This window comes from Nannospalax galili, unplaced genomic scaffold (genome assembly GCF_000622305.1).
Source record: "Nannospalax galili isolate Female #2095 unplaced genomic scaffold, S.galili_v1.0 scaffold1199, whole genome shotgun sequence".
Lineage (NCBI taxonomy): Eukaryota > Metazoa > Chordata > Mammalia > Rodentia > Spalacidae > Nannospalax > Nannospalax galili.
In genome coordinates, this window is record NW_008342713.1 from 196,536 (window position 1) to 213,211 (window position 16,676).

General features: G+C 38.7%; 1 protein-coding gene across 4 annotated transcripts in view; it reads left to right on the forward strand.

Moving 5' to 3' along the window:
• Positions 1–16,676, forward strand: part of Trak2 (trafficking kinesin protein 2) — a 72,956-nt gene that overhangs the window by 21,737 nt on the left and 34,543 nt on the right. The window contains exon 2 of one of the 4 annotated variants that reach the window (XM_008838770.2): positions 11,153–11,442. The exons of 1 other annotated variant lie outside the window; for it this stretch is intronic. In XM_008838770.2, the coding sequence (XP_008836992.1) occupies positions 11,352–11,442 (91 nt within the window). In that variant the 5' untranslated portion in view covers positions 11,153–11,351. Of the gene's footprint in view, positions 1–11,152; positions 11,443–12,539; positions 12,704–16,676 lie in introns of those variants that run through there. 2 more of the 4 variants (XM_008838771.2, XM_008838772.3) reach the window with 2 other exon arrangements.

Genomic DNA, 16,676 nt, shown 5'->3' on the forward strand with positions numbered 1-16,676 from the left:
AGCTAGTGATAAGTCAGTGAAAATAAGTGAGTTATGTACTCTGTTATTTCATAATCTCTTACAAATAAAGAGGTGCTATTTAATGCTTCTGACTTTTTTATATTTTATTATTTTTATTTTATGTGTATGAGTGTATTGTCTGCATGCATGTAAGTGCACCCATGCCAGCAGTTCCCAAGAAGGTCAGAAGAGGGCATCGGATACTCTGGAACCAGAGTTAAGAACAGTTGATGGGGGCTGGAGTAATAACTCAGCGGTTAAGAGCACCAGTTGCTCTTGCAGGGGACCAATGATTTGATTCTCAGCACCCACATGGTGGCTAACAACCATCTGTAATTCCAGTTCCAGGAAATCTAACTCTCTTTTCTGAACTTTGTGGGCATTGAACGACATGGGTGCACTTACATGCAGGCAATACACTCATAGACATAAAATAAAAATAATAAAATATTTTTTAAAAAAAATAACGGTTGTTAGTCAGTATATGGGTACTGAGAATCGAACTCAGGTCCTCTGCAAGAGTAGCCAGCACTCTTAACTGGAGAGCCATCTCTCCAGTCCTTTGACTATTAACTTTTGAACATTAGCACGTGCATGTGTTAAACATGTTCAATGTTTATAGTACTAAGAATTAGAAAATAAAATCCACAAGTAATGATAGCCTTTATTAAATGCTATACTTGGTACTCTAGCACACCTGGATATGTCAGTTTTCTAGATGGGCAAAATATACTGTTTAAGCACTGTAAAATATTTTTAATGTTTTATCATAAAGCCCTACTTTCCTAGCTTCTTCAAGAGAAGACAACGTGGTTTAGCATTTTCCTCAGGAAGGAGTCACATTCTGATCATTATTGAGTCAGAAGGGGACACAGATGTGCACTATGAAGCACAGTGACTCCTGACAAAGTCTATGCCTTGCTTTCTTGGAAAAAGTCTATAATGTCCCTTTGTCTGGGGTCATTTGCCTAATTCTGATAAAATGTGGACATTCTGATAAAATGTGTACACCCAAGGTTGTTCAAAATGTTCCTCTTCTGTGAAGTTAATCAACTCACTGGTGGTTCCTTGCCTACAAAGCCTTCTTCAGTGTTATTGTGCCTTTCAGCACTGTTCAGGGATGAGTAATTTGAAGGTCTTGAATCACAGATTCTATCAGAAATCACCTATTCTCTTCTCATGCCATTTTCTGAGCAAATCAGAGAAACAGTACCACTTTCTACTTCAGTAGTTGAGCTGGACTTCTTAAAAAATACAAATAATACACATTGTCTTTTGCTCAGGAGCTATCAGGCCAAACTTCTTCAAGCCCTCTTTAACACTTGGCATGGAGCCAAATGCCAGGCAGCCCTTTACATGCTGCAGTATACAGGACAGAAAGCCAAGTCCTTTCATTGTGGATTAACTTTCTTACAAGTCTTTTGAAATACAAACTCTACTTAAAATTTGTAAGTGGGATGGTGGGGTGTCATTTAGTGGGTAGAGGACTTGACTAGCATGCATAAAACCCTGGGCTTAATCCCCAGCACAAAATAAACTGGGCATGGGGGCACATACCTATAATTCCAGCTCTCAAGAGGTAGAGGCAGGTGGATCAGAAGTTCAAGATCATCGTCAGCTACATAGCAAGTTTGAGGCCAGCCTGGGCTATATGAGACCAAAAAATACATATTTCTGTGTATAGTTTAAAGTGTTTTTATAAATATTACAAATTCCATTTCACCCTAAAAGCAGCACTAGTGACAGATTTGTGGACTCAAAAGTAGAAATAGTATAAAAAACTAAAAGTTAGAATAGTGTACATATTATTGGATTAATAAGGGTAATAAAGATGATTGTGAAGTAAGATGTACCTCTGCCCATATCGATTAGCCAGAGGTAAAGAAATGTGACATGTAATGATCTGAAATGGTTTTGGCAGAGGATTGCTGTTCAAGTGTAATGCCTACTTAGTCAGAGGTTAATTCAGGTGAAAGTTAAGAGTTCAAGAGCCTAAAGGCTAAGTACGTCTAGTGAATGATAGAGGGCTTCTATGGAAACTTATCAAGAACCACAGGTGGCACCCTAGGTTCAAGGCCTCTTTTATCTTCCAGTGAAGCTCTTGTGTGGATTCTTTTGATGGCAGAAGTTACCTCCCTTCTGTTGGTGGAGATTGTGACAGGGAGGGGTTGCCTGCCTCAGCAAATGTTTATATAAACAAACCAGCAAAAATGACCAAAATATATCATATAGAGAAAATGTTGACCCCAGAAGTCTAAATTATATTCATGGTTTTGGATGTTTCCCTGGTAGATTTTACAGCCTTTTGAGTCCAGTAGCTAAGCTGTATGTGAGTAGAGCTACCTGCATATATTTCATATTCTGAAAACCCTACCAGTCGTTAAATTGGATGGCAATTAGAGAACAAAATAAAGAACATAGACACATTGCTGATAGAGCAGCTGTGCTTGTTGTGACCAGTTCATTATCTGGCTACCTCACTGCTAGACTTGGTATGTGATCTCCACCTTCAGGTCTGCTGCTCACTAGCCCCCTTAGGCTTTGGTGCTGACACTCCTCCTGCCCTTTTTTTATTCAGCTCCTAGCCCTAAAGTCATGACAGTCTTTATGTGTGTGGAGCAGGTTCTGATTTTTTTGTTCCTATGAGTTTTTGGTAAGTGTTGTCTATGGTATAGTCAAATACATTATAATCAGTGTGTCTTGGTCAGAAGTCATTTAATGTGGAAATATGGTAAATTTATTTCATTTTTAAAATTACAAGCTTATCCTTGGTCTGGCTTAAGTTGCCACTGCCTGAGGAGCTGCTGCAGAGTGGCAGTTGGCGCTGTTCCTACTGTTGCATGCAACACAACAACCTCATGTGTGTTAAATTAATGCCCCAAATACTATTTGTAAAATGAAATTTTGAAATATATTTCCATGTAAATATTTCGTTGATCTGCATATACTGTAGTTCCAGGGTCTGCATTACCATCAGGTGGATCCCAGAATTTCTAGCCTTTCCCATGGGGCTGTTTTGTCCAGTGTATCCTGTTTTAAGGAAGTATCAAAAAATTTTTTTAAGGCCCAGAGCCTATTTTTAGGCACTCACTGTTGACCATTGAGTTCCATGGCTAAGCTAAACTAAGTCATTAGTCATGGTGTCTTCTATTTATGTGTGACATGTTTTGGTGGTTCTTTTTAAGTCTTATTCTTATTTAAATAAGTTACTTGGTTATTTTGCTTGATTTTCTTCTAAATATATGTGATTTACAGAGGCCTATTTCTTGTTAAATAATGCATGCTTGATTTGGTTACTTACAGAGAAAAGCAGTTGTTTCTAAAAAGATTAAATAAAGATTCAGCAAAGAAAGTAAGTGGCACTGAAGGAAACACAAAGACTATGTATAGAGCTACGAAGGGCACTAAGAGAGTGCTTTGTGCTTGCCAAAGCTTAGTTTCTACCACAGTTAGGACTCTGGACTGTGCTTTCTGTTTATTCATACATCAAAAGAAAGAAAATGACTAATGTTCTCAGACTAAATCACTGCCAGGGGGCAGGAAGTAAATGTGAGTTATTATGTGGAGAGAAGATGCTATCAAGCAGTTGATAATAGGCTTTCCATTGTATCCAACACTAAAAAGTATGTAGCCATGATGATAATCATGATAAAACAGTGCTTTGGTGATGTTAGGAATACTACTAATGCTCAAGTAGCCTGTGCTGTGCTCTAAAGCACTATTCTAAACCCTCCAAATGTGTGAACTTCCCTAGTTCCCCAATGACCCTCTGAGGTTGGTGCTGCTACTCATAATTCCTTTAATCCTTATCACAAGCCCATAGAGTAGATCCTGTTGCTAGGCCCATTTAATAATTGAAGAAACAAAGTTAAGTAATTTTTTCAAGATTACACGACCAGGGTGTGAGAGATGATTCAGCAGTAAAGGCCTTTACCACCAAGCCTGTCAACCTAAGTTTAAACCCCTGGACACACGTGGTGGAAGGAGAGAGCAGGCAAGTTGTCCTCTGATTGGTACGCACGTGCACGCACACACGCACACACAAAATAAATACATAAACATGATTTTTAAAAATTTTAAAGATCACCAGATGTGGTGGCATATGCCTTTAATCCTAGCACTTGGGAGGCAGAAGGCAGAAGTAGGCAGATCTCTGTGAGTTCAAGGCCAGCCTGGTCTACATAGGGAGTTCTAGGACAGCTGAGGCTATAGGGAGACCGTGTTTCAAAAAAACCAAAGCAAGAGAAAGAGGACCACCAACTAGAAAGGATTAAACCATTTTATATATTATAAATTAAACATTCCGGAAAATACCAGGTACATATTTCTTTTCCCTGTAATTCCCGTTTCATCATGCAGGCAAAACAAAATGACGAACTAGCTTCAAATAAAGCCACATCTATAACTGATATCAACTCAATGTGATAGTTTGTGTTCACTTAATTGTCTTTTGCATGGCAAAGATGGTCCTGACTATTCTCTCAGGTTATTTTGAGTAAGATGTATGTGCCAGGGCGGGCCACACATAGTTCCATTCTTACAGGACTGTCTATAACCAGTGTGCTGCTTGGAGCTGAATCCTTAGGCTTCTGTTGATGTGAATGCCTCCTTAAGGGGTTAGCTCAACTGTAAAATAAAAACTTGCAATCTGGTTTGACTTCACTATCAGTCTGATAACCTGGCACGTGTTTTTGTTAACGTATCTTTGGATTATCATGGCAATGGACACACCAGCAAACCATTTGCAAATCTTGTTGAGAACCTGAAGCACTTTTTGTTGACGAAGACAGGAAAGACAAATCATTTTCACAGTTTGGACAGCAGGTGGCGCTCCTGGCATTTGGAACCACACTGGCGCTAGCATTGGATAGACTGGTCTATGGTATAATCTGCTGTTGCACTGCAGTGGCAGTGGGAAATGTCTTGTTATTTAATCAGACTGACAGGTTTGTGGTCCTCCAGCCTCGGCCTCACAGGGCTGGGATTACAGGTCTTTAGTACTGGGCTTTGCTGGTTTGTTACAAAAAAAAAATTTTTTTTTTAAAGATTATACAATCAGTAAGTGGTGACACTGGAGTTGATTTTCTTCTTAACCACCGTGGTCACCTCAATCGTGACCTTCAAAAATACGCAGATCCCACTCCCTAGAACCTACAAATGTTACATTAGGCAAAAGGGACTTTGCAGACCTAAGTTAAGGATCTTGAGAAGAAGATTATCCTGGATTGACCGGTTGTGCCTAATTATAGGTGTCTTAATAAAAAAGAGGCAAAGGAGGAGAATTGGCCACAGTATAACAGTGGATGCAGAAAAAGAGGTTTGAAGACGCTGTGCCTCTGACTTGGAAGACAGCAGAAGAGGCTTCAGCCAAGGAATGAAACTAGAAGCTAGAAGACAGTGGAATAGGCTTTTCCCTGAGCCTCCAGAGCTAAGGAGCAGGGCCTCACCACCATCTTTGTGCTGGTCCTGAAAATCCAATTCATGCTTCTGACCTCCAGAACTGTAGGATTACATATTGATGGTGTTTTAAGCTTTAAATTTATTATAGCTTGTTATAGGAACAGTGGGAGGCTAATGTGATTGGCCACCATGGTATGGAGAAAGGTACCAGGTCTAGTTAAGACTTTCTATTATAAACAAACCTTCCTGAGAATCCACAAAGGAATGAACTTTAGTGATAATCCTCAACAGTCCAAGCTTGGGTCACTTGTTAGATCTTCCTAGTTCTCTTAGTTCTTGTCTCTTTTGAATTGATGACTATCAGAGCTAATCTTCAGGCTGTATTTATTCCATATTCAAACAGGGCAGAAATGTAAGAAATGTTAGGCAGAAAATATGTTTTCTGCAGGCCTAAGGGATAGGGAAAAGCTAGAGAGAATGAGCATTTGAGTGTCTACTGTGTCTCGTCACCAAACTAGGAATTTTCATTTTTTATTTAGTCTTCATATTTGACCCATCTTATAAGGGTAAATACCCCCACCTTGGCAAAGAGAAATAAAACTCAGAAGGGTTAAGTAATGAGCACAAGCTCAAAAACCACAATAAGATTAGAATTCAGGCTTCTGTGTCGAGGTGCATAAACAACTGCAGCCACTACTGCTGTCCAAACTGCCCCTACTGAGGAGCCCAGATTTAAATCAGGCCATGTTCTAAGGAGTCCTCAGGAAGAGTGCTCCATTTCTAGATCACCCCTGACCTGGTGCACCATATGCAGGCTGGGTAGGTTCCTGATTGCCCCAGAGGGCTACATTCTTCCTGCATGACTCTTACAATGGACTTAGTTCTATGTTCAGTTTAATTTTCTCTACTCTTGTAAGAGTTCAGACCAGATCATCAAAGAAACTCCAGAGCCAATTAAAAAGCAGTTCTCTAGAGTAAAGGTCTGGAACCCATAGTCAAAACCTGCATTTGTATTCTTGAGTGTACACACACACACACACACACACACACACACACACACACACAAGCCTGCACACACAAAGAGTGGAAATTGAGCATGGTGGTGTATGCCTTTAATTCCAGACCTGTATTCCCGGGAGGCAGAGGCAGGATGGCAGGATGATTAGAAGTTCAAGGTCATCCTTAGCTACATCATAGTAAGTTCAAGGTAAGTCCAGAATACATGAGACAGGATCGAGAGAGAGAGAGAGAGAGAGAGAGAGAGAGAGAGAGAGAGAGAGAGAGGAGAGAGAGAAATATGACTATGTAAGACTGCCTATAAGAGTGATAGGCAGAAGGTCTTAGGGTTATAGTTAGGTTTTCACATTGGTCTTTGATTAGATCATGATTAAAAGCACTACAGTCCTGTTTAAGAATCAACTTGGAGCAGAGAGAAATGCTTTGCTTTTATCCTCTTCCTTATTATACTCATTGTTTACCTCCTTCTTTCTTCACTATCTCCTCCCCCCACCTTCCTCCATCCTCCTTCACAAGCAAGTTTGTAACTTAATACTTTTAAAAAATGTTTTCTTAGTAATTGAAAGCAGCTTTTAAATACACTTATGGCTGTAGAAAATAGAAGTATGTTCTTTAGTCTAATTGCAAATATCTAAATATGGAAGGAAACTCAGCTTTCAGAAATTGACCTTGGAAAGCTTAGGTTTAGACTGACATTTGATGACTGAATTATTTTACTGATAGTGATCGGGGCTAGGAAGTTATTTTCTGTAAAGGATCATAAGTAACGTATACATATATATTCTAATCTTTTGCAGGCTATGTGTATATAACCTCTGTCACAGTTACTAAGCTCTGTCATGGAGGGTGAAAGCAAGCAATGGAAAATATTCAAATAAAAATGTATCTGTGTTCTAATAAAATTTCTTCTGTACACACTGAAAATTAAATTTTATGTAATTTGCACATTATGTAATTTTTTTCCTTTGCACGCATGTATGGGTGTGGTTGCAGTAGAGATGAGAGGTCAACCTTGAGTTGTGTTCCTCAGGAGCTAATTACTTTGTTTTTTGAGAAAAGTCTCTCACTGGTCTGGAACTCACCTAGTAGACTAGGATGGGTGGTCAGCAAGCTCCAGGGATCCACCTTTCTCTGCCTCCCCAACGTTGGAATTCCAAGTGTACACCACAATGCCACACTTTCTACATTGTTTCAGGGATTTGAATGTATGTCCTCATGCTTGCAGAGCAAGCACTTTACTGCCTTGGTTATCTCTCCAGCCCTAGATTCTTAATTTATTTAAATTCCAGATTTGGGGAGTATTGTAACTTCAAAGACCTTGATTAAGAAAAAACTATATGTGACATGAACAATTACATAGCAGAATCAGTTCTTGCCTTCTTTGGCAACAGAACTTCTTGTTCAGATTTTGTTCATGTATCTGGCCATGGTATGTCTCAGAGAAGATTGCTTTCTGGCTCTTAAGTAGTCTTTATTGGTTTCATCTAATTTTATTTCTCTTCCCTTTGCAGTGATTGGTTTGGAAATGACAGTTTTGGCCAGTAAGATACTGTGGGAAAGTCAAGTACATATAATAGAGTGATCCTAGAATATGAAAATAACCTTTGATGACTAGAATTACAGTACCTAACAAATAGATTTTAACTTTGCTTAATATTGCATTGGCTAATTCACATTACTATATTGCAAACATATTCCAAGAAAACAGTTGCACATATATTAGAATCTTTAACTATTTATTAAAATTATCTGAACTCAGATGTTGAAAACTAGAATATTTGTTATGCCAACATAAAATTATAAACTCTTTTTGGGGAAGGACTACTATTTGTTAGGTTTTTTTTTCTTTATAAAATGTTTTATGGGGTAACAAAAATGATACAAAGTGGAAACCCTATGCCAGTGATCACAAAAGTTTTTGAAAGTTTATTGGTCTGTAAAAATCTGAAAATCTAGGTGTTGGGAAATCCTGGTCTAATTCATTGAAGTCCAGTCTCCCTATGTAATTTATTAACCAGCCTGGTTGGGGTCTAACTGTTGGGTTAACCTGGTTTTCAAAAGGTCACTATTCATTTTTAAGGTTCCCAAATTTCCCCTTTGACTTCTCTATAGTGCTTAATTCTCTTGCTCATTTTGTCTCTGAAACTCACTTCCCTGTTATTTTCTAAGAGTCCTTTTCTGTTCTGCCTCACCAACCATTTTTTATATTCCTTTGTTTTGTTCCTTTCTATGCTTTCTACTTCTTAGGGATAACTAAGTATTTATGATTCCTGCAAATATTCATGTGGATGAGTTAGCCATAAATAGAAACTGCAAATTGCTAAGACTGTTTAGTAGACTGTCTTTTTATAAAAAGCAAGGCTTATGATTAGAATTGAACATCCCCCTGCCAAAGGACTTGCTATGTAGCCTTGAATTTGGTGTCCTCTGCCTCAGCCACTTGAGTGCTAAGATTACAGGTGTGCACCACCACACCCATCCTTGAATTGAACATTTTCTAATTGATAACAGTTTTGAGTGCTTTGCAGTCCTTTTGTTTTAAAACAAGGTTTCACTAAGTTGTCTAGGCCAGCCTGGAATTCTGGGAATCCTAGGCTGACTTCAAACTCACCATCCTTCTGCCTCAGCCTCCTGAGTGCTGGGATTATAGGGAGGTGACACTATACCTGGCTTGAACTGTGATCTTTTTTATGCTCCATTAAAATATTTCTTTATGAACATTCTAGTTGTATGTGTGCTTTTGAACAAATACTTTTAAGTCAATACTATGTGGGCATTCTTGTCCCTACATCTTGGCATTTTGTGAAAATATCCATTGTATAAATTCCTGTTGGTAGAATTGTTGAGTTGCAGTGTATGTGCATCTAAAAGCTTGGTGGCCATTGTAAAAACCTTTCAGAAAGCATATATCAATTTATACTTTTCTCAGGAGAGCATTAAGAGTATCTCTTCTTTCATGTCATATCTTATAATGAGTATAATGAAACTATTGCTTGATAATCCAGCAGGTAAAATATTTTTACTTTTATTTTTACTTATTTTAATCTTGAGTGAAGTTAAGTGTTGTGCTGGATAGCTTTAGTGTCAACTTGACACACCTGGGTTGAGGCAATCGGGGGATTGCCTCTATTGGACTGGCCTGTAGCCATGTCTGAGGGGCATCTTCTTGATGAGTGATGTAGTAGGGCCCAGCCCACTACCTGGGCAGGTGGGCCTATGTTGCATAAGAAAGCAGGCTGAGCAGGGGCCAGGGGAGCAAGCCAGTAAGCAGCGTTCCTCCATGGCCTGTGCTCCAGCTCCTGCTTCCAGGTTCCTGCCCTGAGTTCCTTGGGCTCCCTGATGAACTATGACCTGGGAGATGTAAGCTGAATCTCCTCCCCAAGTTGGTAGTGGTCAGAGTGTTTTGTCACAGCAGTGGAGAAACAAACCAGAACAAGTGTCTTTTGTGTTAGTGGTTCTTGTCTAGGGGCAAGTTTGATCCCCTAGGACATTGTGGCTGTTAGATCTCGGGGAATGCCTGGGAAAGAGCTCTTAGTACAGGGCACAAGTGTTGCTAAAGTTCATACAGTATATACCATGTGAACACCCAAATGACCTAAAATGCCAGTAGTTAATCAGGGTTAAGAAACCCTGATTTGTATTATCCATCTCATATCTTTTATTGGTTTATTATCTATAATTCTTTTAAAAATATTTTATTATTTTTATTTTATGTGTATGAGTGTTATGCCTGCATGTAGGTAAGTAAGTGCACTGGTGTTGTGCAGTGCCCACAGAGGACAGAAGAGGCTGTTGGATCCCCTGGAACTGGAGTTATGGACAGTTGTTAGCTATCATGTGGGTGCTGGGATTTGAACCCGGGTCTTCTGCAAGAACATTCAGTGTTCTTAACCACTGAGCGATCTCTCCAGCCCTATACTTCTTTTGTTTTGTTTTGTTTTGTTTTGTTTTCTTTTGTTTTGTTTCTCAGCTGACCTCTAATAGAACTCACTATGTAGACCAGCCTGGCCTCCATCTCACAGAGATCTGCCTGCCTCTGCCTCCCAAGTGCTATGGTTAAAGGCCTGCAATACCATTCCCAGCAATTATCTAAAATTCTTGAGCTACTGTTTTAGTTGCTTTCTGGTTTATTACATACCTCTTTAAGTCGCCACCGACTGCCTTCACATAGTATGTAGTATTTTACTGTTCCACATATAGTCTAAAAGCTTTGTAAGAGTATACCTCCATTTCCCCTCCTGGCCTTTGTGCTGGTATAATGCTGTCACTTCTATGTGTGTTATAGACTCTACAATAGGTTATTATAGTAAACAGTTGACATTCTTTGAAAACTTAAACAACTATATTGAAGTATAATTTATGTGCATCAAATCGCATACTTCAAGTGTGTAATTTTATCACATTTGGGCATCATATACATACATTTTTAAGCCAACATCATGTATCATTCATAAGACTGTTCTCCTGCCCATTAGTGATTCCTTCCTCAACCCCATGCAGCCACTAATATGCTTTCTTGTCACTATAGATATGATTTCTTTTCTAAAAATGGAATCATAAACCTTAAGCTGTTTTTGCCCTGACTCATTTATTCTAGTGTATTACTTTGAGATTTACCCATGATGTTGTGTATATTATAGAAAAATATTCTTAATGATAGGCATGCCAGGTAATTAGAGTACTATTATTATAGAGCATGCTGAATTCTAGCCACTTGATCTGTTCTTTGTTTTAGGCCATGACTGTCCAAGGGATCATAATCACATGAGAGCATTTACTATTACAGATGTCACTTGAGTCATCAGAGAAAATCTGTCTTAAAGAAAAGATCCATATGACCACATCCATTTCTCCATTAAATGGCTTGATGGATTTCTTTTGCTCTGATTCATACCAAAGCTGCCCTTCTCAACCAAAGCAAGAAAGGATACTGCATGAGTCAATCCCAGAATGCCATTTTCACATCACCAACAGGTGAAGAAAACCTCATGAATAGTAATCACAGAGACTCGGAGAGCATCACTGGTGAGTCCAGATTCATAATAAAGAAGTGTTATTTCTTACAGGACAAAGGGCAAATGCCTTAATTTATCCTGTATGATCTGCCATGATAAAATCTCAACCTCTGTTTCCAGCCTGATCTCTTCAGAGACAGACTTTACTAATCTCTTCATCCCTCAGTCTCTTTTCACGTTATCAAAGTCTGCCTTGTACACAGTTCCTTATCTGTGTCTGACTCCCATCTACCTGCTGAGCCCCCTTGAGCAGGAACTGTGTCACACTCATCTTACCTCCTCAAGGCAAAAGCAGCTTCCCTGTGTTTGTGTACCTACAAGCACCTGGCTACAGCAGTGCCTGGCACACAAGAGGCCTTTGGGACTTAGAAGGCATACAAAGATAATTATAGGCCCTTAGTGCTTTACTACAAGGATAAATAATTTTAAAAACACGAAAAAAAAAAAAAAAAAAAAAAAAAAAACAACTCGGATTGGAGAGATGACTCAGTGGTTAAGAGCACTTGCTGTACAATCATGAAAACCAGAGTTTGGATCCTAGCACCTATATAATAAACCTGTCCTGTGCATGCCTGTAACATCAGCTTTGAAGGAGGCAGAGACAGGAGAGTCACTGCAGCTTGCTGGCCTCCAGCCTAGGTAAGAAAACACAAGTCCTAGGTTCAGGAAGCAACCCTGCTGCAAAGAAATAGGCAGAGAGCAATAGAAGAGGCTACCTGATGCCTCTTGTAGTCTCCACAGGTATGTACCTGCAAACACATATGTGCATATGCTCACAGAGAGATAAATAAATAAATCTTTTAAAAAAGTCAAAATACTCAAGCCAGGTATGGTGGTGTACGCCGTTAGTCCCAGCCTTTATTTAGTCCCAGCAGTCAGGAGGCAGAGGCAGGCAGATCTCTGTGAGTTCAAGGCCAGCCTGGTCTACATAGTGAATTCTAGACCAGTTGGGGCTAGAGGGAGACACTGTGACAAAAAGACCAAAAAAAAAAAAAAAAAAAAACCCTCAAAATACCCAAAAGCTTTTTTCTTAATTTTTGATTTTAAAACTAGCTAGAGATAACAGTGCTAGCCATGCAAGCTTTACCACCTGAGTTCAATCCCTAGATCCCACGTGAAAGAAAAAAAGCTGGATGCAGTAGCACACATCTGTAATCCTAGTACTCCTCTGGTGAGATTCTGAGGAGAAATTCAGAAATTTGCAAGTCAACTAGCCTTGGGTATGCAGCACAGCAGAAGCAAAAGAAATCCTGCCTCAACAAGGATGGAAGGTGAGAACCAATTCCTGAGACAGTTGGCCTCTGGCTTCCACATGCATGCTGTGACATACACATGCCCCAGCTCACACACACTATAACAACGGCAACAGCTCATTAACCCACAAAGCCCGGCTTGTGTGACCTTTTCTAGACTTATTTAGTTAGAATATTCAAATTTGTTGAAGATATATTAATATATTAAACATGAGATACTGTCACAAAACCAGTTGGAGGTATATATACAGTTAATGCATAGTCCAGTGTTTCTAAAGATTCAAAAACTTCTGAATTCTGAAACCCAGATAAACCCAAACCTGACTTTTTTATTCATCTTTATTATCATATGTTTATTAAGATATTGTAAAATATACCTATTTGGGGGTTTTGACAAATACATAACTATCATGCAATCAAGTTCTAGAATTTCATATCATCTCATGAAAGTTCCCTTGTGTCCATATCTCACCATCACCCATCACTTCTAGCTCCAGGCAACCATCAGTTTACTTTTTACTTGTTGTATAGACTAAATTTGTGTGTTCTACAATTTCAGTTAAATTGAATCTGTTTAACTTTGTGCAGCAAAGTCTTTTTTGAGATTTTTTTTCATTTGTGGTAAATTTATTAGTTATTGCTGCTAAGTTGCAACTACCCTCTCCATAGTTAGAGCAGAAAAGTAGCTGCAGATTAAACATGAATTAGTGTGATTCTGTTCTGATAACATTTGACTTACAAGCATAGTCAGAGTCAAGCAGGAGTTTGCCTTTAAGCTCTAACTGGCCCACTGGTTTGGTAAAGTCAGTTCCATTGTTTTTAGCTATTCTCATAGGTGTGCACCAGAATCTCTTTGGGGTCTTATTTTATTTCCTTCATGACTAATAAGGTTGAACATTTTTTCATGTGCTTATTAACCATTTCTAGATTTATGTTGATATATTTATGCCTATGCAAAAATATTCCTCTTTTTTTATTTTTAAATGTTGAGTTATGTGTCCCTTATATTTTCTAAGTATGTTTTTTCCCCTTGGAAGAGTGTTAAATTTTGTTTCGGCAAATCATTTATTAATAAGGGCACCTTTTTGGAACTTGTGTTTCATTCTTGTTAGATGGATCCATACTTTTTAGTATTCTTTATTCTAGAATTAATTTAATCCTACTGTCAGTAGACATGACCCTTCTGGAATCTTTACTGATTGCCTCAGCTATACAGTGAGGTGGGGTTGTTTGTTTTGTTTTGTTTTGTTTTGTTTGTTATTCTGGCTAGAATTCAGAATTCTTTTTCCCTAAAATGGAGAATGGTATGGTGAAAATGTGGAGAATAATTTGAGTGTTTGAGGGCAGCCCAGGTTTGAAGCCACACAAAAAGAACACCTGAGCCTAAATGGAGGCAGTGTGTCTGAAGAAAAGTGGGTATATGGAAGAGACATTGGAGTTAAAATAATAAATATCACTTGTATTCTTTACTTCCATTGTATTTTTGAGTACCTTGTCTGCTTTTAGCTCTGCATGAATTTGTAGTCATTTTCTCTTCAGGAAATATTATAATAACAACCTGTAAAGTATGTGCAGCAGGCAAATTTTGCATAGTCACTGGAGTTTGCAGTACTAAAATTTGGATGTGTTTTCTGGGCTCTTATTTAATAGATCCATCAAAGTGTAAGGGCCTCTTTAGAACTCTGAGTAAGATTTAAGTGTATCAAATTCCTTCTTGTGATTAAAAAGCCACTGCTTATCTTTTGACTGATTAGAGATGTGTGATGTTGCCAGCCTTTGTATTAGAGTTACTAAATTGTCCTTGATTAGTTGAGGGCAAATTGTAGAATTTACACTTTTTTAAAGTTTATTTTTTAAGCTGTACGTTGATGTTCTTTGCCAGAATTAGAGCATGTTTCTTTAAACTACCTACAAAGGAAATGCCAGATGCTTTAAAAGAGAGAGCACAGATATGTCATCCTGCATTTTCTCTATTTTAAGCCCAAGTATTTTAAGCATGTTAAAAGAGATAACTGTTTTGTAAACACTAAATTTGGAAGGTGTTAAATGCTGAGCAATATTGGGAACAGCAAGCCAGGAGCTTAAGAAAGCCCCATCCATGTTCAAAGTCAGTATGTGAGACATTAGTGATATCAGTGGTATTCAGTGGGTACCTACTATTGTTCGGAGTTTGAAAAATTCCCTGAATGGACCACTTGGACACTGAGACCTAGGAGAACTTCACTGCTTTATTGAAACTGACCAGCCAGGGACACAGGCAGGCTCAGGAGCTGCACTGCGACCCAGAGCCTTTAAGCACAAAAACCTCAGAGCAGGGGATTTCTATAGAAACCATAAACAGAAGAACCAGAAAAGTATTTGAACAATCTAGGGCTGATTTCCAGAGCCTTAACCTATACAGCCATTGGCTAGCTTACCTGGGGCAGAACATTTTTCCTCTTCTGCCCCGGACCATGTCCATAGAAACCATAAACATATGTACCAGGAAAGGGTTTGAACAATGGAGGGGATTTCCAGAGTCAGGCGGAGGACAGCTTTTTCTCAGAGGACAGGGAAAGGGTCTGAGGGGCACTCTCCTTCACTATGTGCCAGGAATTACCCCAAGTATAGGAGATAATTTTATTTTACAAATCAGGGCATTAAGACTCAGAAGAGAAAAGTCATGTGTCTAATACTCCATCACTTAGTGAGTGGAGGGATCAGATTTAGAAACTAGATTTTATGTCAAAGCCCATGTACTTTCTAATGTTAAGACTGAAAAACAGGACAGTGGGCACCTGGAGAAGTTAGGCTATAGATGAAAGTATGTGTGAGAACTTGTGTATAAGTTTTTCCACCTCAGATTCATGTAATGAAGATTTCCCACAGGCATTCCCAGAGGTCCATCTTCCAGGAGATTGTAGATACTGTCAAGTTAACAATACTAACCATCACAAGGTCTAAAGGCACAATAGTAAAACAATAATAAAAAGAGCTAGGCTGGGGAGATGGCTCAGTGGATAAAGCACTTGCCACATAATACAAAGATATGAGTTCAAATCCCCAGAAGCCATGTAAAACTGGGTACAGTAGCAAGATGACAGGCAGAGACAGGAAAATCCCAGGAAGCTCGTGGGTGGTTTAGACTGGCAATACACAGTGGCAAAGAGCAAACCCTGTCTAAAAGTCTAAAACGGCAAAAGCTGAAGACCAACACCTCATGCAGTCCTCTGACTTCTACATGCACAACACAGCATATGCATACACACAGATAAAAAAACAATGAATATGCCTCAGATCTGTAAGCCCTCTGTGTCTTGAAAATCTCTCTTCAGTTATATATTCCTACAGGATAATGCTACAATTTCAAAAGACTTGTTTTTGTTTATGAAACCATTCCATGTGATTTGGGCATCTGATAGTAATAGTCTTTTACAGGGAAAAACTATTCAAGGCACAGAGACTAACAACCCAGTCTGTGAAGCAAGCATGGTAGAATTTGTGTTCTGACACTAGTCTCCTTGCTCCCAACATCATCAATGTTATAATGTACCTTATAGAAATACTCTTCTGATAAAATAAAGGGCATTCCACTCTGATGGCAATTTAAACCTAACCAGTTTTAGCTTTTAAAACATTGGCTTACTACAGTGAGTGAAAATAGTTTCTGTGGATGTGACTCTGAGGACTGCAGACCCTCTACTACACTTATGTTTTTTTCTGAAATTCAAAATTTCAATAATGGTATATGTATAAAATGCATTGTTGGAGATTATAAAGTTATACTACACATATGTTTGGATTGGAAGGTATGCTACGTTGAAAAGGCACAGTGTAGCAAATGCAAAAACAATTTATTGCTTGCTTCCCTTGCCGAGTATATTATTCATTCGAATTTAAATGCCACTGCAGTGCATTTAAGTCAAAAGAAAGGTACCTCATCAAACTGACAATGATTCAGTGATCAGCACCGGGCCAAAATCATTCTATGAAGTATCTGCCATGCAAATTT